General features: G+C 45.7%; 2 protein-coding genes across 7 annotated transcripts in view; one reads left to right on the forward strand and one right to left on the reverse strand.

Moving 5' to 3' along the window:
- The window catches only part of LOC141101649 (non-structural maintenance of chromosomes element 3 homolog), a 53,567-nt gene extending 34,836 nt beyond the window's left edge, over window positions 1-18,731 (forward strand). For all 3 annotated transcript variants that reach the window (XM_073590875.1, XM_073590874.1, XM_073590876.1), the window contains 7 exons: window positions 6,344-6,423; window positions 6,512-6,606; window positions 9,624-9,703; window positions 15,738-15,780; window positions 16,405-16,467; window positions 17,046-17,160; window positions 18,412-18,731. In XM_073590875.1, coding sequence (XP_073446976.1) covers window positions 6,344-6,423; window positions 6,512-6,606; window positions 9,624-9,703; window positions 15,738-15,780; window positions 16,405-16,467; window positions 17,046-17,160; window positions 18,412-18,513 — 578 coding nt within the window. In that variant the 3' untranslated portion in view covers window positions 18,514-18,731. The remainder of the gene's footprint in view (window positions 1-6,343; window positions 6,424-6,511; window positions 6,607-9,623; window positions 9,704-15,737; window positions 15,781-16,404; window positions 16,468-17,045; window positions 17,161-18,411) is intronic.
- PFKFB1 (6-phosphofructo-2-kinase/fructose-2,6-biphosphatase 1) overlaps window positions 18,553-24,643 on the reverse strand; it is an 89,004-nt gene continuing 82,913 nt past the window's right edge. For all 4 annotated transcript variants that reach the window (XM_073590872.1, XM_073590869.1, XM_073590868.1 and 1 more), the window contains exon 14: window positions 18,553-21,022. In XM_073590872.1, coding sequence (XP_073446973.1) covers window positions 20,963-21,022 — 60 coding nt within the window. In that variant the 3' untranslated portion in view covers window positions 18,553-20,962. The remainder of the gene's footprint in view (window positions 21,023-24,643) is intronic.

The raw sequence follows: 24,643 nt of genomic DNA on the forward strand, positions 1-24,643 counted from the left end.
CTCCGGAGGAAGATTGGTGCCCTGGAAGGAAGTAATCAAGACTTCTGCCCAAGCGGCCATTGCCTTAGTGACCCAAATTGCCACGAAAGATGGAAAAAGCGCTGGGGAAAAGGACATGGCCCCCGAGATTAGAATTGCACGTCTTGTAAGGAATGAGAGGCGCCAGGAGGGGGGGGGGGGGGCGGCGACGTTAGAGTGGGCGGCGCTATTCAAATTGCGAACTAGTAGGCCGGAAAAGCCGGGGACTAAATTTCTGGCCTCCCCGCGGTAAGAGCCGGGGGGGGCCGCGGCCGGGTGCTAGTGTACTGATGCTAAGTCAGCACTTCTCCCAGGGGCAAGGACCCGACCCCCATACCTCCACTCCTGTGCTCAGGCAGGTCGCGCTGTCCGGGGTCTTCCAGCTGCAGGTGTCTCATCCTCTGGGCGATGTAGCAGAGCTGGAGAAGGTCTTAAAGGGGTATTGCTCAATCGATCTACCCTGTGGCCAGGGGATGGAGAGCTCTGGGGCTGGTTCAGGGCATCCGAAAAGCGCTGCTCAAGTCCTTCTCCATGCACTCCGAGGCTTCGTCCTGTTGCGCTTGCCCTCGTATCCGTGGAGTACCGACCGTAAGGGAATCATCAGCGGAATCGGCCCCATTCGTTGCAGGAAAGTGTACAGGGAGGTATACTCCGCATGCTTGCCTGTTATTGGTTCGGGGGAGAGCGGGCCATAGAAAGGAACCGTCGCCCCCTTCACTCCGTTAATTAAAAAATAAAAATTTACAGAAAATTCAAAAATAAAATAAACGGTGGGGTCTGAAACCAGACCCAAGTGCGGACTATAGACACTAAGCAAGAGCTGGAGGAATCTCAGCCAGCGAGAGGGTGTATACTGCAGGGGAGGAGTTAACTTTTTTTCTGGTTTACTTAGTGTCCTCCTCGTGGCCTGGCCAGCAGCATAACACCCACTGTCTGTGTCCCCCAATGAGGCGTAGGAGAAATATAGTTTACCGGCTATGTTTGGTTTCAAAATCAAATATCTACCCTGACTGTCACTGATAGAGTCCTAGATGGAACTTGACAGGCCCTTTTTAATAAAAATAGCCACTCCACATGATGAAGTATGTGAAGCAGTATAACAGTCCCCAATCGGGGGCGCTAATACCAGGCTTATCAGCCCTCCTGAAGAAAGATCACATCTGGTCGTAATTGTCTCATGTGTATCAGAACTTTTTTTGTTTGGGGGGGGGGGGGTGTTAAGGGCAGCCACATTCCATGACAGGAATCTCAAGCATGGTGAGGTGTAGATGGTGTCAGAGTCCTATGTCTGGGGTGTACTCATCCTGAGCCCCAAGGCAGTGTGCAGCGGTAAAGTGCGTCCATCCCCTTCGGTCCCCGTATGCGTTGGTACCTTATCTAAGAGGGGGGGAAACACAAGAGGGTAGAAACAACGGGGGACAACAATCAAAACAGCATAGTTAACTTTACAAGTCAGTGATAGAGATTCACCCGGAGTATACAGGGAGAACCTCACCACCATCCTAATAACATTTTATAACTAGGACAACAGTCCTCCTAAAGCAAACTGAATAGTCAGTTCTGTGAGTCACCCCACTGCGACATCCCCAGCATAGCGGAATCTTCTGTTCGCCACCTCTGGATCTTCATAAATGGTTACTTGGTCTCCAACTTGGACCTTCAGTTTAGCAGAGTAAAGCAGATGAAACCTGATGTTTTCTTCAGTCAGTAAACAGCAGATTGGTTACAAATGCCTTACCCACATCCGCCGAGAAGTCCTGGAAGAATAAGATCTTTGAATCATGGACGAGCAGTTCTCGTTGTCGTTATGCCCTTAAGACCTTTATCTTAACTGGGCAGTAAAATAATTTTTTTGTAACTGGGCGGGGCCTGTTATTTCCGCCATTCTGAGCTGACCTTGGGGGACCTATTCTGTGTGCCCTCTCTATCGTCACCGAGTCTTTACCCAGGTCCAGCTGAAGGACCGCAGGGAGTTCTTTACTGAGGAATTCCATGAGACGTTCGCCACCTACCGATTCTGGAACCTCTATAAAACACAGGTTGCTGCGGCGGTCTCTGTTCTCCAGGTCTTCTAGTTTGTCACGCGTTTCTTGTTCTGAGATTTGGCTTTGCCAAATGGAAGTTTGTAGTTCCGAAAGCTCCGCTTCAGTAGACTGAACTGTTTTTCAGCGGTGTGATTTTCTTGAGTTGGTTGTGATTTGAGCCATAGCGGTAGTGATGGAGGCATGGAGAACGTCGAACCGTTTATCGAATAGTGGCATCAGTAGTTTGGAGACCTCTTCAGCCACTAGAGTTGCCTGCATAAGATCTTGTATAGAAGGTTCAGAGCAGCTTGACAGTGGAGATAGCTGTGGTGGAGTTAGTTTGTCATTCATCTGTAACACAGGAGATAGAGGCGGGTTGGTGACGTGATATTTTTTTGCCAGATGTTTGGATGGTATTGGGGTGGATTTGGCTTTGTGCATTGTAGGTAACAAATTTGTGTTGAGTGACTCTGGCACCTGTGACCGAGTGAATCTCTCCACTCTGGTTTTCATTAGGCATCTGGCAATCACAACTCCCGCAGTCCAGGGGAGGTAATTGATCAGCGGCAGAGAGGGCCACCAAATTTGGACATTATAAGTCGCAGTGAGGTAGAGTAGGAGGACCGCTGTTGTCCAATTACAGTAGCATAGTCTTTGGGGGGGGGGGGGGGTGGTGTTCAAGCAGATGAGCGGTGGCACGCCTTCAATATATATATCCACAGCTGGTATGCAAGAGGAGGGTTTTGTATCCGGTGGGTGGTGTAGTTGGCTTCAAGCTCAATATCTCTGTTATGACCGGCTGAAGCGGTCGTCAGAAAAAACCCACTCCGGCGCCCCAGTATAGTCTACAAGCTCTTCCTCAAGGATGTTGTGTGAGTCACACACAGGGCCTCCGAAAAGAAGTTATAGCTCCTGAAAGACAAAGGTTCTGTGAGTTGAAAATCTCATAGAGTGGGGTTCCCCGCTTATAGTAGTAGTGTTCAACAGACCAGACTGTGTAAATAGCAGCTACATTAAAAGGCGGTCACACTGGGTGTCCCGCTTCCAGAAGTCCCCCTATTTAGGAGAGATCTACATCAAACAGCAGGTGGCAGTAGGGTTCAGCCACACTCCTTTCCCCTTTGTTTCTTTCTCCCCTCCCCCCTGCAAATTGTGTGGTGTTTAAAGGAAGTCCCAGGCCCTTCTGGCTTGATAGAACAATATAAGAGTTCAGAAAAAGTATGTAGGCGAGTTCTAAGAATGGTCAAGGATTGTCCAAATAGATTAGTAGGTTGTCTATTAACTCTCTGCAGTGTCCTCCCTTGACCTTTATCCTCTTAGTGTAGCAGCTTCTCCTCAGCGCCCAGGGCTTTTTTTTTTTTTTTGGGGGGGGGGTTTCAGTGTATCCTGCAGGTTCCTTCTGAATAGCTGGTCTTGCTGTCCTGGCCTGCAGTGACGCAGCACACGGCATCAAGATGGCGCCGGACGGAAAAGAGTAATCCTGGGTGCCGTGGCCACATCCTCAGTCCTGGGGGGACCGGAGGGGAGGTGAGCCAAGGGAGCACACCATACAGGACAGACACGCCGTCCAGAGAGGCGTGCTCCTCCGCTCGCGCAGTGAGGTGAGAGGGGGTCGGAGGTGCACCGAGATTGGGTATGTAGGCACCAAAGGCGGGGGGAAGGGATATCGTCCCAGGCAGGAGTGGGGAATCAAAGCCGCTGCAAGGCGACCACGTCATGGATCGCTGTCGGTAGCAGGTCCTGAGGTGGGAAGACGCGCACGTCGTCACCCCGCTGCACCTGCTGACACAATCCCTCAGGTCTGCAGGAATGTCAGAGGCACTTCCTTGGTCCCAAAGTTGCCCCCAGGATACACAGGGGGGGTTCAACCAGGCTTTGAGGGTCAAAATAAAGAAAAAGGGGTCCACCCAGGATTACTCTTTTCCGTTCCCCTTTATTTCCCTGAGGTGTGCAGGAGTTAGTGCCAAGCAGGTCTTCTCCCCAGAGCAGCCAGGCCACCGTAGAGAAGATATTTTGGTTGCACCCTTGTGCCGCCTGTGGTTCTTACTTCTCCATGGGTGTAGCTAGAAAAGCCAGGGCTCTATATTTAAATTTTGAATGGGGTCCTCACCCACTGCTGCTCTCATAACTGCCAAAAACCCTCTTGTAGGGCCCCTCATGCAGGTGCTGTCACAGCAGGAGAGCACGCCAGTGCACACATTTGCTCTTCTTGCCTGCCGAACGTCCCAAGCACCCCTGTGATCATGAGCTCAGTAGCAGGGCTATAGTTTCACCCCTACCTGCAGTGTGTCGTGGAACCTTCAGTCTTGTGTCGCATACATAATTACATAAGAGAACCCTTAAATTGCACTTGTATATTTGTCCACTTATTTCCTTTTACTACTTTGTGCTACTGTGGGTGTAGCTCCGTTCTCATCCATCCTCTTCCACACATGACACGTACAGACCTTTCATCAAAGTCAGGATGACATGTGGTCACTGCGCCTTGTGTGAGCGAACTTTTTTTCTTTTGAAACTCTGAATATTAGCAATATAACCCATGTAAATGCTGCTGAGATTCTGACTGCTGTGCCCGGCTCTTAGTATTTCTTGCAGAAAATGCAATTACACATATTTTGTTATACACACAAAGTAAATAAACTTATGTATTGGAACAGCACAAAAAATAAGGGGAACAGAAAACTTAACAATTTCGAACAAACCACAAAATTAGTGGTACCTTTCTAAAATTGTAAAGGGAACAACGGAGTATCACATGCTTGATAGTCACCTGTGGCAAGTAACAGATGTGGGCAATAAGAAAATCACACCTGAAACCAGATAAAAAGAGAAGTTGCATTGTGTTTGTGTGTGCCACACTAAAGGGCCTTTTACATTTAGCGACGCACCAGCGATACGACCCGGTCAGGATCGCTGGTGCATCGCTAAATGATCGCTAGTGAGCTTCCACACAGGAAGATCTCACAGCGATGCAGCAGCGACGCAGCGGACGATACTCGCCTTTCACACACAGCGATCCTGACGTCCTCCCGCCCGCCTCCAGCGTCGCTCGTCTCACACAGCAGGAAGCAGACGACGAGAAATGGAGCCGCGCGATCAGCGATGGACAGCAGGGGAGCCGGTCGGAGGTAAATATCACACATAGCGATATTGCTAAACCGTCACAAAATCAGTGACGTTTTAGCGATATGGCTAACGATATCGCTATGTGTAAAACCCCCTTAAGCATGGAGAACAGAAAGAAGAGAACTGTCTGAAGCATTGAGAACCAAATCTGTTGAACAATATCAACAATCTCAAGGTTACAAATCTATCTCCAGAGATCTTGATGTTCCTTTGTCCACTGCAACATATAATCAAAGTTTACAACCCATGGCACTGTAGCTAATCTTCGTGGATGGCAAACAAAAATGTAAAGGTTGCAACACAGGAAAATGCAGATGGTGGATAAGCAGCCCCAATCATGTTCCAAAGAAACTCAAGGTGTCCTGCAGGCTTGGGGTGCATCAGTCAGCACGAACCAGCCATCCACATATGAATTAAATAAAACGCTATGGCAGGAGACCCTGGAGAAACCCCCACTGCTGACACTAGAGCCATTAAAAAAAATAATCTACAAACCGAAAAACCAACCAGCACATCCAAACTAGTGTGTACAGGTGGCAGCTAAGACATTAGTCTAAGAAACAACGTGCCAGGTACCTTCTTTTTACCGTAATCTTTCTATGGCAGTAGTGCAGTTCCAATTTTCTAAATTTTATTTTGAGCATTTCAGAGTGCAGCTATATTTTTTTTCTCATAGACCTAAAGCTAGATTGCAGTTTACCAAAATAAACGTAAGCCAAAATTCTTCTGGGATAGCATCTTGTGGACAGGTGAGACCAAGATAGAGATTTTTGGTGAAGCATATCATTCTACTGATTACCGAAAAAGATTGAGGCCTACAAAGAAAAGAACACAGTATTGTAGGGTTCAAAGATGTTTTTGGGTTGTTTTGCTGCCTCTGGAACTGGGTGCCTTGACTGTGTGTGCAAGGCATCATTACATCTGAAGATTACCAAAGGATTTTGGGTTGCAATGTAGTGCCCAGTGTCAGAAAGATGGGTTTGTGTCCTAGGTCATGGGTCTTCCAGCAGGACAATGACCCCAAACATCATGAAGCACCGAGAAATGGATGGAAACAAAGTGCTGGAGAGTTATGAAGTGGCCAGCAATTTTGTCTGGCCCAATTGCAAGGGTGCCAATACTTTTGGACATGACTGTATATGTATATAACTTTTTTTTTCTTTTTTTTTTTGCAGATATTGTAAAAAATGTGGTGAAAGACTACAAAGATGTCTATCCTGAAATGCTTCTCCGTGCCAAGAAAGCATTGCTAGATGTAAGTGAATCTATAACTCGATGGTGCGACTATAACAAACCTCTTTGGTGCCAATGTTATTCAGACTGTTTATTTTTTTTGTGTGCAGGTTTTTGGTTTTCAGCTGGAGGAAATTGACACGAAGAACCATATTTATGTCCTTATTAATAAACTGGACCATGTGCAGGGGGATGCAATGAAAGTGTAAGAGCTTACTGAAGGATCTGTGAAGTGGGTGGATTTTCATAAAGGAATAATTTCCTTTTATGAATTCAGCAAAAAAAAAAAAAAAAAAACTCCAAGGCTGACTTTGTGTCAAAGTTGATGCAAAATTTCCATGTGTAACATGTAGGTTTTGCCATGAAGTTTTGTGGAATTGCTGCAGGCTTCAACCTATATAGCCTAAGAGCGAAGTCCGTGATGATTCCCTCAAAGAAAAAAAACAAAACAGACCAGCTGATGATTTTGCAGAAGTACCATATATACTCGTGTATAAGCCGACCCCCTTAATTTTGCCACAAAAATGGGAAAACTTATTGACTCGTGTATAAACCTAGGGTGGAAAATGCAGCAGCTACTGGTAAATTTCAAAAATAAAGAGATGCCAATAAAAGTAAAATTGAGACATCAGTAGGTTAAATGTTTTTGAATAGCCATATTGAATCAGGAGCCCCATATAATGCTCCATACAGTTCATGATGGCCCCATAAGATGTTCTATACAAAATACACTCCATATAATGCTGCACAGAGGTTAATGGCCCCATAAGATGCTCCATAGAATTTTATGCCCCATATGCTGCTCCATAAAGGTTATAGCCCCATAAGACGTTCCATAGATTATGCTGCCCCATAAGATGCTCCATAGATTATGCCACCATAAGATGCTCCATAGATTATGCCCCTATATGCTGCCCCCATAAGATGCTCCATAGATTATGCTCCATAGATTATGCCCCTATATGCTGCCTCCATAAGATGCTCCATAGATTATGCCCCATAAGATGCCCCATAGATTATGCCCCCATATATTGCTGCTGCCGCTACTGCAGGTATATAAAAAAAACTCACCTCTTGTCCCTGGGGGCCAGGTGCCGGTGTGCTGAGCAGGCGGACACCGGCACGCTATGGGGAACAGGTGTCGCCGCTGGCTCAGGACCCAGCTCCTGAGATATTCACCTGTCCCGGTTCCAACGCTGCTCTCCGCTGGGTACCTCTGTCTGACATCAGGCAGAGGGCGCGCACTGACTACATCACCGCGCCCTCTGCTGTCTGAACGTCACTGACAGAGGGACCTTGCGGGCAGACAGTGGCGAGCAGCGTTGGAACCGGGACAGGTGAATATAGCATATACTTACTGTCCCCTGGCACGTCTCTGCAGCCCCGTTCTCCCACGGTCTCCCTTCCTTCAGCTGTCACGTGGTACCGCTCATTAAAGTCATAAATATGTGCATATTCATGACTTTAATGAGCGGTACCATGTGACCGCTGTAGGAAGGAAAGGAGACCGTGGGACAAGCAGGGGGGCTGCGGAGACCACGCCAGGGGGGTATGATGTGACACTCCCCCACCTACCCCCCCTGGCTATATGACTCTCGTATAAGCCGGGGGGGGGGGTGTCATGAACTCATTTTCTGCTCCACCAGTTGAGAGTTCCCCTTCCGTTCTCCCTCTGGTGGTGACAGGAGGTAGTGCGGTTGGTTTAAGTGGTAGTGATCTGCCAACTGATGAGGAAGATAACGATTGGATCTCTGGAGTATCAGACTGGATATAAGACAGCCGACGCCCTATCCGGGTGCTGGTGATTCAGTCTGCTTAGGTCCTGGACTACAGCTCTCTTCCAGTCTTAAGTTAAGTTTGTTTTTTGAGATTCCAAACAAGTACAAACCTCAAATTCTATTCAATAATAATCCCTTCACTTATAGAACACTATACCAAAAAGAGAACAACGAAGGAACATGATCCCAATATATAACAAATTTTATTGCACCATGATTAAAAAGTATACATCATGCAACACCATATTTTAATAGTACAGTACAGAGTATAGAAGGGGAGAAAAGTACCTCACCCTAATATCAGCAAACTTATGGTTAGTGGATAAGAGACAAACTGTATAACGGTACCCAACACCCAAATAGGGCGCAGCATAGGTCTATTATATATTATTGTGCTGAATATGCAGCCTAAAAATGACCTACAGGATGCAGCAGATTGCTATAACAAAAAGGCACACACAAAAATCGCCATATGAAAAAATACCAGTGTACCTGTAGTCATGCTGCCACCCAGGTGGAGGGGACCTGTAACACACTCCGACGAGCGTTTCACCGCCTCTGCAGTTTCATAATAGACCTATGCTGCGCCATATTTAGGTGTTGGGTACCGTTATACAGTTTGTCTCTTATCCACTAACCATAAGTTTGCTGATATTAGGGTGAGGTACTTTTCTCCCCTTCTATACTCTGTACTGTACTATTAAAATATGGTGTTGTATAAGTTTGTTTTTTTGCTAATGTTCACACTTGTGCTTGTTGGTCAATTCAGTTTGTTGTGTAATCAGCCTGCCCCTGCTGGATCTATGCTGAAATTCTACTCGTATTAATCAGTATTTGCCAATCTGCTTTTTGTCCCTTATTAGATTGGCCTCTTTTTTGCTCTCTCAGAATATTTCAGAGTGCTGATGTAGGTTTAGAAGTCTAGTGACTTCAGGGTTAATTTTGCTATCAGAAGTGTTGGACAATATTTTTGTAGGTTGTTTTTGGCAGATTGCAGACAGTGTCTTTCCTTTTCTGTCCTTTTTAGTTAGCCGGGCCCCATCGTTTGCTCAGCCTATTTTTCCTGCCTTCGTTTGTATTTTCATCTTGTTTCACCGTCAATACATGTGGGGGGCTGTCTTTCCTTTGGGGTCTGCTCTGGGGCAGTTAGTTTTCATCTTTTCCGGCTTTAGGCTTATGTAGTTCTCCGGTTGTGACGAGGCGTCTAGGACCAATGTAGGAACGCTCCACGACTGCTGCTAGTTGTGCGGTTAAGATCAGGAATCTGCATAGTTACCAACTTCTCTGGTTTTCTGAGACTTAGCTTGTTGTTTGTTTTTTTCCTCCTCGGTTTCCAATTCATAACAGGGGTGACTTTCAGCCCCAAAAATGGGCTGAAAGTCTCGGCTTATACGCGAGTATATATGGTAAATGAATTGACCCATCCATTATCCTCTTATTTTAGGGATGACAATACAGCAAAACTGGGCTTACTTACAGTAATTCTCAGCCTTATCTTCATGAAGGGGAACAATGCCAAAGAGGGTAAGTGACTTTCAGATAAGCAATTCAATAAATCATCTGTATTCAACATCTACCATAAAATTGCTGCAGACCATACTTTGACCTGCTGCAGGTTCAACACCCCTCACATGGCAAATGGTAGTGCCCAGTTGTCAATTAATACATTTCCAGGAGGTATAGCTTGAGGTATGCACAACAGAGTTATAAGAAAAACGCTATTTTGGGGGGGGTTATGTTTTTGGTATTTTGAACATCTAAAATCTGATTTTTCTGAAGGCATTTTGTTGTGAATTTCACCAAGCTAAAATTAGAGTTATGTGAGGTATCAGTCACATGTCCTGTGCATTACAATATGACACGTAAACAATACCTGCCAATCATGCACACTTTTCGGTAGGTATTTGGGATCGTAATGACAGCGGCATCACTGACCTCCAATGCAGAAGTGAGTGACATTAGAAAATCAGCCCTTTTTTAAAGCAGTTTTCCCATGAACAGAATTTTTAACAGCTTCATGACCACCAACGGTAGATAAACATCGACGCTAGCAGGGCTTGGTGCAGCGTTGACGTTTGTCTACGATCAGCGGTTTTGTGCTGATCTGGACCCCCACGCTCCTTATAACGAGGGGATTCCGGCTCACAACGCTTCCTGTGACCCCTGACCTCAGAGACCTGATTGGTTCAGGTCCTGATGACATCAGCGTCACACCAGCCAATGAGACAAATCACTGGGAAAGTTTGTTGTAGCAATCTGCCTCATAATAACGCTGTTTCTCCTCTAATCTCCTGTCAGTGAGAGATTAGAGGAGAAACAGTGTTAGGGCCCCGTCACACATGGCGATCTCGCTAGCGAGATCGCTGCTGAGTCACAAGTTTTGTGACGCCACAGCGATCTCACCAGCGAGATCGCTGTGTGTGACAGCGATCAGCGACCGGCCCCCCTGCCGGGTATCGCTGATCGCTGGGGAAATGTCTGGACTTTTTTGGGGTCGTTGCTCTCCCGCTGGCCAGCTCGCATCGCTGCGTGTGACAGGCGGGAGAGCAACGACCAACCAGCAGGAGCCTGGTAACTAAGATAAGCGTCGGGTTTCTAGACGCTGCCCGGCGCCTAGAAACCTGATGTGTACCTTAGTTACCAGCGCGCTGATGCTGGGAGCTGGTAACCAAGGTACACATCGGTTTTCTAAGGGGAGCGCGCTGCTTAGAAACCCGATGTGTACCTTAGTTACCAGCTCCCTGCATCAGCGCGCTGGTAACTAAGGCACACAGCGACGCACCCGCTCGGCGTCGCTGGGTGCGGATTGCTGGCGAAGCTGTCTGACAGCTGACCAGCGATCATGTAGCGACTCACCAGCGATCCTCACACGTTGATATCGTTGTCGGGATCGCTGGTTAGTCGCTATGTGTGACGGTGCCCTTACAAGTGCTGCTGGCAACAGCTGTGCCAGTCAGCGATCTTGTTATAAAGTAAAAAAAAAAACAGATAAGGCAGGTTAGTGTTAGGCTAAAGTTAGGATTAGGGCTAAAGTTAGGGTTCGGGTTGGAATTAGAATTAGGGGGTTCCCACTGTTTAGGCACATCAGGGGCTCTCCAAACGCGACATGACGTCCGATCTCAATTCCAGCCAATTCTGTGTTGAAAAAGTCAAACTGTGCTCCTTCCCTTCCGAGCTCCGCCTTGCGCCCAAACAGTGGTTTACCCCCATATATGGGGTATCTGCGTACATGGGACATATTGCACAACAACTTTGGGGGGTCTATTTTCTCTTGTTACCCTTGGGGGGGGGGGGCGAAATTGGGGGCGAAAACATTATTTTTGTGGGGGGGAAAAAATGATTTTCCATGGCTCTGTTATAAACTTCTGCGAAGCACTTGGGGGTTCAAAGTTCTCGCCACATATATCTAGATAAGTTCCTTGGGTGGTCTAATTTCCAAAATGGTGTCATTTGTGGGGGGTTTCCACTGTTTAGGCACATCAGGGTCTGCAAACACAACATGATGCCCGCAGACCATGCCATCAAAGTCTGCATTCCAAAACGTCACTACTTCCCTTCTGAGCCCCAACGTGTGCCCCAACAGTAGTTTGCTCCCACAAGTGGGGTACCAGCGTAATCAGGACAAACTGGAAAACTTTTGGGGTCCAATTTCTCATATCCTTGTGAAAATAAATAATTGGGGGCTAAAAGATCATTTTTGTGGGAAATAAATGATTTTTTATTTTCACGGCTCTACATTATAAATTTTAGTGAAACACTTGGTTCAAAGTGCTCACCGCACATCTAGATAAGTTCCTTGGGTGGTCTAGTTTCCGAAATGGGGTCACTTGTGGGGGGTTTCCACTGTTTAGGCACATCAGGGGCTCTCCAAACGCGACATAGCGGCCGATCTCAATTCCAGCCAATTCTGCATTGAAAAAGTCAAACAGTGCTCCTTCCCTTCCGAGCCTTGCCGTGTGCCCAAACAGTGGTTTACCCCAACATATGGGGTATCGGCATATTCAGGAGAAATTGAACAACAACTTTTGGGGTTAATTTTCTCTTTACACTTGTGGAAAAAAAAAAAAATTTGTTCTGAAGTAAAATAGTTTGTGAAAAAAGTAAAATCTTCATTTTTTTCCTTCCGCATTGCTTCAGTTCCTGTGAAGCATGTAAATGGTTAATTAACTTTTTGAATGTGGTTTTGAGCACCTTGAAGGGTGCAGTTTTTAGAATGTTGTCACTTTTGGGCATTTTCTGTTATTGACCCCCAAACTCACTTCAAATGTGAGGTGGTCCCTAAAAGAAATGGTTTTTGTAAATTTGGTTGGAAAAATGAGAAATCGCTGGTCAGCTTTTAACCCTTATAACTTCCTAACAAAAAAATTGTTTCTAAAATTGTGCTGATGTAAAGTAGACATGTGAAAAGTAATTTATTAACTATTTTGTGTGATATGACACTGAATTAAGGGCATAAAAATTAAGTTTGAAAATTATAAAATTTTCAAAATTGTCACCAAATTTTCCTTTTTTTTAACAAATGCAAGTCATATCAAAGAAATTTTGCCACTATCATAAAGTACAATGTCACAAGAAAATAATCTCAATCACTGGGATCCGTTGAAGAGTTTTAGAGTTATGACCTCAAAAAGTGATAGTGGTCTGAACTGAAAAAATTGGCCCGGTCACGAAGGAAAAAATAGGCTCTGGCGCGAAAGGGTTAAAATGGATTGTAATAAATGATATTGGAATACTAATTTCCACACGGTTTAAAAAAAAAAAAAAATGTTCCTGTGCTGAGATAATCTTATAAATATGCCCCTGCTGTGTAATGGCTGTGTCTGAAAGAACAGGAACGTGTCCTGATCATACCACATTTCCTGGGCAGGGGAGGATGCAAAAAAGTATACAGACATTACAGTAGGGGATCACAGAAGGTGGTTCTTGTGAGATAAAGCATTTCCCTGCCTGTGTGGGTTGTTTTTTTTTGGAAAAGTATTACCTAAAACAATAATTTGTGATCCCGTGCTGTAATGTCGGTATACTCTTTTGCTTCCTCCCTCAGCCCTGGATAATGTATGATCAGACCATTTTCCTGTACCGTCAGACACAGCCATTACCCAGTACATCGCAGGGGCACATATATAAGATTATCTCGGCACAGGAACATTTTATGTAAATCACAGGCGTAGCTAGGGGTTCAGCTCAGGGGGAGTGAGACATCTGAGTGGGCCCCTAACCTGTGATTTACAACTATGGTGGTGCACCCTAATAGTGGGTATAGTAGAGCCTCAGCAGATGATCCTGATGTACCAAAAAGGAAAAAAAACATCTCCACAGGTTACTTACCGGTAGCCAGTTTTTCCAGAGCCCATGACGGCACACATGAGAGAGGGGATCCGCCCAGTCAGGACAGGAACCCTACTGAAGATAAAAGGGGCGGTACCTCTCCCTCGCTTCAGTTGGTTTACAGAGCATGAGAGGCCTCCCAGGGTTAGTACACATGGTAAAACTATCACCACATTATTTCTAACTAAAAAAGCACCCAAACTATAGTGCACACCAAAGGAGTGAAAAGGGGGGGAATATACAGGTGCCGTCATGGGCTCCGGAAAAACGGGCTACCGTTAAGTAACCTTGGTGTTTTCCCGTCTCCCATGACGGCACACATGAGACTTTTGTAGAATAAGACACCTTAGGGAGGGACCACCGCTTGCAGCACCCTTCTACCAAAGGTTAGGTCAGTAGAGGAAGATGGATCAAGTCGGTAGTGCTTAAAAAAGCTTGAAGGTGAGGACCAAGTAGCGGCTTTACAAATTTATTCAATCGATACCTCGGCCTTCTCTGCCCAGGAGGTAGCCGTCTTCTGGACGTCTGTCATGCCGGTCGCGTTTACGACTGCCGATCCCACCACTCGAGCGGCTGCTCCTGGTATGCTGGCGGCTCGGCCTGGCATCTGGCGAGAGCTCTTGCTGCTGCTGCTCATCTTGCCCCACTTCCATTGTGAAGCCTTGGCCATGAGTGCGTCTTCTGTGGTCATCCCCCTTATGTAAGGAGGATCCACTGTACTCTCCGCCTCCTCCGGATAACCCCACAGCCCCTTACCCCCCCCCCCCCCCCCTGCCGCCAGGATCTTCTTTTGCCGGCCGGCGTTTTCCTATGGGCGCCGCCATCTTGGATACCGGCGCTGCCTCCCGACGTCATGCCCCTTCCCAGCGTGCCCTGCGTGCGACGTCAGAGGGGCGCGACCCGGAAGCGGCCACTCCCTGACGCTGCTGTGCTGCTACTGGATGCGGCAGCGGGGAGAAGGCGGCGCGGCAGAGCCCCAGGACCCCAGGCCGTGCTGCTTCTGCGCCCGCTCGGACGCTGAGCCCCCGGGGGACCTGCGGACGGCGCTTCCCCCTCCCGACGCACAGCACCCAGGACCCTGCCTGTTCTTCCACGCCGGCACGAGAGAGGGGCAGGTACGTGTTGTTCAGTACACGGGTCCCTGTCAGGACAGGAAACCCAACTGAAGCGAGGGAGAGGTACCGCCCCTTTTATCTTCAGTAAGGGTTCCTGTCCTGACTGGGCGGATCCCCTCTCATGTGTGCCGTTATGGGAGACGGTAAAAAAGCAATGCTCCTCATACTGCTTCACATAGTAATGCCACCACTGTGCCCATACACAGTAAACTCTTCACAGCCCCCCCCAGCAGTTGCCTATACTATTACTGTATAATGGCCCCCACATTAGCTCCCAGACTGTATATAGGCCCCTACACTGTATGATGGCCCGACAGCAGCCTTCAAACTGTATAACAGCCCTTGCATTAGCTCCCACACAATATAATGACCCCCGCAATAGCGCCCACGCCTTTGATTCTGGTCTCTGTCCCTTTCTGTGGGCTGCTACTTGCACAGTCCTGAAATAGGACAGGGCTAAGTAGAAGAAAATAGAAACAGCTAGTGGATGCATATAGAGGCCAGCATATGGGTATAGCTCCCCGAATGTATCCAGGTGACCCTGAAAGAAATACTCTTGTTTGGACAAGACCCCAAAGATGGAAACGGAAAGTAGGGAACCAGAAGAAATAGAGGAAGGAAGAATATTACCAATCTAAATTAGAAAGTGCCCCCCCCCCCCCCCCTTTCTCTTGTCTAGACTGAGTCCGGGTCCTGCACCCATGTGTGATTTTCTACGCACCTACTTGTTTAATCTATTTTCTTCTGTCTGGCTATTTATCATATATTCATCCTCAACCTTTTTCTTTTAATAAATGGTTTTATAATGGGGTTTTCATGTTAACTGTCTTGGATTTAATGATATGAGATCATAAAGACACTGGACTGATAGGACCTTGACCCCGGCTGTAGGACATCCGGCTCCCTATGGCAACGATCGGGGCCCCGCATCATGCCGTGGGGTCTCCGATCCAAAGACAGAGGGGATGTCAGCCCCAGTGCCGGCTTCCGAATGCTGCCATCTTGTTAGATCGCAGGATTTTGGGGATTAAAGTGTTGGGGGGCGGGGGGGTTTGCGGATTAAAATCAGACTAGTTAATGTTTTGTATGATGCATTTCTTATTTGTTCTTCGCAGCTGCCATCTGGGAGACCCTGCAACGTCTGCGCATTGATCCAGGGTACGTTCAGACAAGCAATATTATAGTGGTTGACTATTTGTTATAAAGTGATGTCATTTTCAGTATTATCTCCCTTTTGGTCCCAGATACTCGTTCCACATTCATTCTGTCTCAGGAGGTGGGGCTTTCTCTTCCCTTCCATTATGGGTAGTCTTTATGGCTCTGTTCATTAGTGAAGCAAGCCCCCTTCACAAATCAGTTTCCCCTTTTGTGCCAGAAAATCCATGCACGTTGATATCCTGGTACCAAATGAGGGGCCTGAAATTGTGACATTGGCTTTATCCAGAACCATAGGCGATTTCATGTACAGGCAGCATGAATTGGAGACTGGCTCCATAATTGCAAACATCTATGTTTTACTCTGAAACTTTGCAGTTAAGGCCAAGTAGAAGGCAGAATGTAGGCAAGGGCTGAATGAGCAGTCAAGTCCTGAGTGGGCAGACAGACTTATCAAGCAAGCCAGGCAGGGACCCTTCCCCACTTATAGTGTACTCAGTCACCTCGTTCTGGTTTTAACTTTTTTTTTTTACAACTTTAAAGTTGACTGGCGTCAAACAATTTACTATAATGACCACTTAAGAAAAAAAATATTAAGGCCAGGAAATTTTTTTTTTTATTTGTTAGGGAGCAGCATGAAGAGTTTGGAGACGTGAGGAAACTTGTGACAGATGAATTTGTAAAGCAAAAGTAAGTTCTTGGGGTGAAGCATCTTTATAGAGTCCTGGTGTGTTCAGAGCAGTCTTTGCAGAGTCCTCACATAGCATACCACATAGCAATTGCAGTTTATCTCCTTTTTATCTAAAGAGCAGTAAATGCCAAAGGCGAAAACTGCAGATATTGTTGAAAATTGTGATCGTAAAATTTTGTTCTGGCTGCATATGGGGCTATTTTAGACTCCTACTTCCTATCCTTTTCTCAGCAGGATTTGTGTGTCAGGTAACACGTCTATACTCAGCTGATATTACAGGATCCACCAATCACAATAGGTGATGTCACAGCTCACCTCTTCCCCCTTTCTTTTCAATGACTTTTGCACATGCTCATTAGATGATTCAATACCACAGGTAGGCTCAGAGCCTGTCATTGCTCCTAATGTACATGTGCATTTCCTGAAACAATAATTTGGTGTAAAAATTCTCACAGTACAGGCTGTAAATTCTGCTATAGGATGATACCGGCACCTTGGTTTATGCTCTAAGATAAAAATGTTTAACATTTCTTTTGTAAGAAAATGATTCCTAAATTAGGACTTTGTTACTTTTTAGGTATCTCGAATATAACAAAATCCTTTACACAGATCCCCCAGAGTATGAATTCAGGTGGGGGCCGAGAGCTTTCAAAGAAACTACTAAAATGAAAATCTTGCAGTTTGTCTCAAAGGTAGGCTGTATCCTGGGCTACAGATTGCATCCATAATGGGTTATGAAGAATTTTGTTGACACCTATACAACATTACGCTGTGGTCACACGAGAGCGGCGTAAAGTCCTCACTCCAATGTAACAATTTATGGCATACTGCAAATGAATGCGGTTTTCAAAGCCCTATTCACACCTTGAAGATATAATCATTAAGCTAGGTTCACTTTTTTTTTAAAGGGAATCTGTCACCCCTTTTTTGAGATCATATAATGATATCATTCAATTGTGTGTCACATAAGGATTCTCTTAGTACTTTTGCTTCCCCCTGACCCCACACCTTTCATGCATAAATACTTTTTTATATCGGTTCAGATGTATGTAAACCGCCACGGTCCGGTCTGATGGGCGGGGCTTATTCAACTGCTTCCCCCCTCCCTGTCTTGCTCTACACAAGAAGAAATGCATAGAACAAGACAGGGAGGGGGGGAGCAGTTGAATAAGCCCCGCCCAGCCGACCGGACAGCGGCAGTTTACATACATCTGAACCGATATAAACAAGGTATTCATGCATGAAAGGTGCGGGGTCAGGGGGAAGCAAAAGTACTAAGAGAATCCTTATGTGACACAATTGAATGATATCTAAAAAAGGGGTGACAGATTCCCTTTAAACCTGACCATACTCATTAGATGGCTGGCTGACAGCCGAACAATGTTACAGTCGATTGTGTGCCCAACAGCTGTCTCAGCCAAACGCCCCATGTTTTCTGTGAAAAAGTAGATGTCTGTCAGCAGCTTATCTCCAGGGAATAAAGCTATCAGCTGTGTGAAATCTGACTGTCCAAACAACCTCCCCCCCCCCCCCCCCCCCCCCACACACACATTTTACTACCACGCTAGAATTGCACAGGTACTATATACCAAGTGCTCTCCTCTGGACCCCGGCTGAAATCAGTCCCATGTTCTGGAGCAGCTTTCTGTGCGCAAGTATGGCTGCTTGTAAGGTTATCATCATCATGTACCATGCCTCTCCACGGCTGTGGGCTGGACAAACTTTCAACAGCGCTCCGCTGTGATCATTCCAGCTATTTTGGACACAGAGAATAGTGGCTCCAGAACTTTAATGGGCTTGTCCACCCCAGTAAAATGACACTTGTACTCTCCTCTGGTCTGATGCCATTCCAGTGGTGTTGGCACTGGCTGTCCTGGGGCTTACATTGGCCGCAGGGATCGTGTGACATTAGTACTGGCTTCACTCTCCCCATTTCTTCGTAGGTTCAGCAAAAGGATCCCAAGTTTTGGATAACACAATACAAAGATGCCCAGGATTTCACCAGGGCCCAAGTGCCCACGGCGTCCCAGTCTACAAAGCACTGAGCAGACGCCCCGCTACTACAAAAAAGCATACACACAGGATAGCTTATGGGGTTATTTATTAAAACCAAGTTGTAGTTTTCCATGGACTGTACACAGGTTTGCAGCCTGAGTTATTTTTTCTTTCAGCCCACTTCCATCTGTATTCTTGTCCAGGTGCATCTTTTTTTATATGTTAAATTTGTTTTAAGATGTTTATATAATAAAACTTTGTTCTAAAACACCTAGTCTTCCTTCTTCCTAATGGTCTCTGTGCATCACACCCCATGTGTTTCTGGCTGGTTGATATGGCTGCTTTGTGCTAGAGCCTCTACATAGGAGGTGACTATATGTGTCACAAGGACACCAACATCAGTGATATATACTCCAGATACCAGAGGTTAAATTAAAGTAATAAAAATTAAAGACCATAGAAGAAGCTGGGAGAAGTACAAACTAAGGAGTAGAAAAGATCCAGTAGAGGAACATGCTCATATTATATAGACACCACCTACTACTATGTCAGTATAATGAATCAAAAATTGTTACCCGGAAGAACCCTACATCAAGGAGACCAGGTAAACAAAGGTTACCACTTGAAAAAGTATCTTAATATACACTGCTCAAAAAAAATATAAAGGGAACACCACATTGTGGTGTTTTAAATCTGTCAATCACACTTCTATGAAATCAACTTGTCCAGTTAGTAAGCAACACAGATTGTGAATCAATTTCTCCTGCTGTTGTGCAAATAAAACAGGCAACAGGTAGAAATGATCGGCAATTAGCAAGACAATCTCTATAAAGGAGTGGTTCTGCAGGAGGTGACCACAGACCATTTCTCTGTTCTCGTTCTTTTTGGCTGTGGTTTTGGTCACTTTTGCATTTTGTCATTGCTCTCACCCCTAGAGGTACAGTACAGTAGCATGAGGCGGTGTCTACAGCCAAAAAAAAGTTGCTGAGGTAATGCAGCTCATTCAGGAAGGCATATCAATGCAAGCTGTGGCAAGAAGGGTAGCTGTGTCTGTCAGCACAGTGTCCAGAGCATGGAGCAGATACTAGGAGATGTGGAGGTGGTCAACAACCCAGCAGCAAGATCGCTATCTCTTCTTTGTGCAAGGAGGAATGGGAAGAGCAGTGCCGGAGAACTGCAAAATTACCTCCAGCAGGCTACTGACATCCAAGTGTCTGCTCAAACTGTCAGAAAAAGACTCCATGACTGCTCGACTGGAGAACATTCTGCCTGCAACATCCTACAGCATAACCAGGTTGGCAGTGGATCTTTAATTGTGTGGGGAGATATTTCTTTGGTGAGCCACACAGCCCCCCATGTGCTAGCCATAGGTTCCTTGAATGCTGTTAGGTACTGGGATGAGATCCACAGACCCTTTTTGAGACCATATGCAGGTACAGTGGGCCCTGGGTTCCCTCTGATGCATGACCATGCTAGGCCTCGTGGCTGAAGTGTGTCAGCAGTTCCTGCATGATAAAGGCATTGAGGCTATAGAGTGGCCTGCCCATTTCCCTGACCTGAATCCAATTGAGCACATCTGGGATATGTCTCGTTCCATGTTGCAACACAAGACTGTCCAGGAGTTTGACTGATGCTTTAATCCAGGTCTGGGAGGAGATCCCTCAGAGGAACATCTGCCTCCTCATCAGGAGCGTGCACAGGTTTTGTTGGGAGGGTATACAGGTGCGTGGAGGTCTCGCACACTACTGAGCATCATTTCCTTGTCTTGGGGCATTTTCAGTGAAGTTGGGTCAGCCTGTAATTTGACTTTCCACTTTGATTTTGAGTATCATTCCAAATGCAGACCTTTTTCACAAATGTAATCTTGAGGTAATTTATCCTGGTCTACCAAGGAAATCTTGCCACAAACCATATGAATTTGCACTTAAAATACATTTATCTTCAATGGCTGACCAGTGTCATTACCCTACAAATACTTAGTATTTTGTGACAGTTTCATGGATTTTGCTATTGTGGGTTCTTCATAAAGAAAAAAAAAATGCATTGAGACATAACATTAGGGAAACCATGCCCTTCTATATAAATGTATATACGATGTAATTTATCTAGGCGGTTGATTCACTGAAAAAACTGTCAATGAAATATTTTAAGATACTTTAAGTGGTCACCTTTGTTTACCTGGTCCCCTTGATGTGTTCATCCAGGTAACAATTTTTGATATTACTGTTTGACACTACTAATCAAGGGACATTTTTGTTTGATCTCATATGACAGTATACTATGACCTTCTAAAGCCAGTTGTGCCCATGATTCGGCTGTGGGTGGCTTGTATTCTCATACAGTCTAATATTAATGACTTCTACCATTTGAAAACAGAAAATGGTTTGTGATTTAAAAAAAAAAATTACATCAGATATTTTAATACCAGGCTAGAGCTCTTCAGCGAACTTTCCTGTTTCTCAGCTTCCTATGTCACAAAATATAAAATACAAATTCTGATTAAAAGTGTTCTGGGACAGTGTCCAATGCTTCCTCTGGATCACGAGACACAGCTACGTTCTGCAATACAAGAATGATGCTATTTAGTAAGCGCGAGGGACAGTCATTCATAACTGCAATATGAACCAGAAAAATACATTTGGACTTTAAGTGAGGTTGTCAAGTATGCACAGTATTAGCAATCCTAACTAATCTTTATTCTCTGCCTTGTGCTGGAGGCCTGAGAGAGAAAATATTGAGTTTCGTTAAATATTGTATCAATCACCCATCACAGCACCATGAGAGAGGGGATCCACCCATCAAGGACAGAACCTACAGGCTAAAAAAAAGTGGTACGTCTCCCTTGCATCAGTTGGTTTCTTGTCCTTGACGGGGGGAACCTCTTGGCAGGCGTACCTGAAGACATATGTTACTTCAAAAGACCTGGCCAGCTCAGACCGCAACCCCTTGCCTGCCTCGGCCAGTACAGTGTACCTGAAAGTGCCACGGTGGGTCTAAGAACCTTTGTGCGGGCGCAGGTGAGTGGCATCCCAGATAGGTGATGACCTGTTCTGGCGTGGCTCGTTATGTTATGCAGGATAGGAAAAAAAAAGTGGTCAGACAATCCGTGCTGCGAATCACTTTAAACTGTTATTATTACAGCGGTCTTTTGAATAAAGACCACTGTAATAATCGTTTATAGTGATTCGCAGCGCGGATTGTCTGACCACTTTTTTTTTTCCTATCCTGCATCTTCTTTCTACTCATAGATCTGTGGTTTCAGCAGCAGCAAATCCTCCATGCTTATTACAAGCTCCAAGCTCCATCTGGTGAGTGTATTATTTTTAAATTGATATACTTACACTGGATAATGCACTATTGCGCTATTTCTCTTCAACAGTATCCCCAGTGCCTCGTTATGTGGCAGGCACCGAGGGCCACGCTGGATGATTTTGACTGAGGAGTCTTTGGATGACGTGCCAGGTGACGTGCAGCTGTGGGCGTCCTTGAGTGATGCATGCAGGGAGGCATACCTGTATGTCACAAGCTGGAAGTGAGCGCGTAGGAGCCACGTGACACAGAACTTCCTGATGGGGCCTGGTAGAAGTGCTGGTCCATTATAAAAGTGCAGATGAGCACTGGACAGGCACTTCTGGGCTCAGCTGCCCCCTTTAGGAGAATGGAGACAGACTGAGCAGTATCCTGATGGGAAGCCCCAGGAGCAGGTGAAGTGTCGTCCCCATGGCAGTGGGTGCAGCAGCCATGTCTCTGAAAGACTGACTTCTGCAAAAGGTGGGAAGATCCAGTCAGCAAAGCTCCAGCAAAGGAGAATGGTTATTCAGCCCTCAAAGATGGTCTGGCTGAGATGTGTCCCCCTTTTATCCTGGTACCATTTGCATCACGATGGTAAGTGATCTTTGCAAAAGTTCACTTGGTAAAGTGGTTATTTTCTTGCCATTTATTTCCAGGGAAAGAAATGTGCAACTGAATCTAGGAACAAAGAGTGTGTGCTTTGTAAAATGTTATTGCCCGATAACTATCGAAAAAAAGACTTTGCTAGTCCTGCATAAAGCAGACAGTAGCAGAGGAGACCCCTAACTTCGCCACTGGCTTGAGGTCCATCATCATTGCGGTAGCAGCAACATGTTCTGTGTGATGCAGTGACCCTGTGACAGCTAGGGGGCGCTATATGGCCTTCCCAGGACATGCATGCAGGCGTTTACTTTATTGTGATGGGGAAATGATGAGCGGCAGAGTTGTGAATGGCCGATATGTATCACAAGGTTGGGTGCCTTGTGGTGGAAGCTTGAACGTGTGTTGATCAGCAGATAATACTGCTGAGGGTTTGTTGCTGTGTATTGGGAAAGCTTCCAGGTGACTTGGTGATATGGGTGGGACCAGTCACCTACAAATCCACCCAGGGGCGTGTGTCTGAACGCCCAGGATAAAGCCTGTGTGTGGCTGTGTGAAATAGGACCTTTAGAGAGGTCATAAACCATGTGATCCATACCTCACTTGTGGGTGTGGTTATGCACCATATAATGTGCCTGAGGTCTGGTCACATGGGGGAGAGTGTATGGACCTGATTGGTTCATGTGGAAGGCCTATGTGTTGGGAGGTGTGCTACCTCCCTGAAGAGCACATGGAGGCTTTGGACCTGGAGGCCTATGTGTTGGACGGTTCCAAGTGGGGACACATTGATTATCATGATGTGCTAATCTGTTTTTATTGGTGTTTATATATTCTGAGATTGTGTGCATTATACCCAGGGCATTCTGATGATTCATTTCTGCACTATCGGATAGTGTTTTCCAACCTGTGATATCAGGGACTGGTAGAGAAGTGAGGGACAGTCCTCGTTGAGTGGGGACGCCAAAAAAAATCGTTATTTTAGGGTGCCAACCTCCACAGACAGGAAGGTATCAGATAGGCCTAATTTAGGGCCGTGCAGCATCTCAGATTTGGTCTTCTGTTCTAATTTGTGGCATTTGCCGCTTTTTTTCACTGGGAAAATGGTGTTTTTTAATATCATTGCATAAATTAGCTTTTTAAAGGGATTAAATGTTCACATGAAGGAGAAATAAAAATTTCCAGGGAGTCGGTATGATGATCTTAGATCCTCAAAAGTTTTGAGGAAGAATCCTGAAAGTATGGCTTGCAAATTAAGCACACCATAATCATCCCAGCGATGGAATTGGGAAAATAGGACCACCAAATCAAAGCTTTTAAATGAGACCTATTTCAACGGGATGTGTATCAGCTTTCTAGAGATCAACTCTTTCCACATTTTGAGGGCGTGTTCCATCACGGGAAGCGAGCAAGACTGTGATCCCAGGTGTAAGAACTCTGCCTCCATCATTAGTAGTCTAGTAGAGTGGAGTTTGGTGTTGGATTTTTCCATTTGCACCCAAGAGTGTTTGGATGTAGTATCCCACCACTCTTTAAGGGCATCAATCATGCATGACTTATAATAAAGATGGATATTCGGCAGTCCCAAACCTCCCTCTCCCGTCTTATAAAATAGCAAAGAACTTTGAAATCTAGACTTTTTACCACTCCAAATGAAGCTGAGTAGCAGGGACTGGATCTCATCCAGCAATTTTCTAGGTATGGGTAGTGGGATACATCTCAAAATGTATAAAAATTTTTGGCAAAAATATCATCTTACAAGTCTGTATGCGTGCCATCCATGAGATTTCTAGGGCGCTTTTTCTATTTAATTCAGGTTTAATGGAATGTATTAATTCCGCAATGTTTTTGGATACTAAGTCGTTGGAAGGGGAAACCAGGTGAATTCCCAGGTAGGTAATAGAATTTTTAGCCCAAGTAAACAGCAAGGAGTTTTTTAATCTAGTAATCAATCCGGGAGGATAACCAATCGGAAGGGCCATCGACTTTGAGGAGTTCAATTTGTAAAATGATATCTTAGAAAATTGAGAGAGAATAGATAAAAGAGCTTGAAGAGAGTTTTCGGGATTTGTCACAGAAACAATTACATTGTCTGCGTACAGCCCGACCGGGTAGGCCACTTTCCCTATCCTTAGTCCTGTGATAGCTTCGCAGGTACGTATCTTCTCCGCCAAAGGCTCCATCACCAATGCAAAAATTGCAGGAGATAAGGGGCACCCCTGACGGGTACCGTTAGAAATATAAAAGCAGCCCGAACTAAAACCTGCTGCCAGTACTTTTGCACTCGGGGAA

The sequence above is a fragment of the Dendrobates tinctorius genome, unplaced genomic scaffold (assembly GCF_039654945.1).
Source record: "Dendrobates tinctorius isolate UK_male_01 unplaced genomic scaffold, ASM3965494v1 ptg000120l, whole genome shotgun sequence".
Taxonomy (NCBI): Eukaryota; Metazoa; Chordata; class Amphibia; order Anura; family Dendrobatidae; genus Dendrobates; species Dendrobates tinctorius.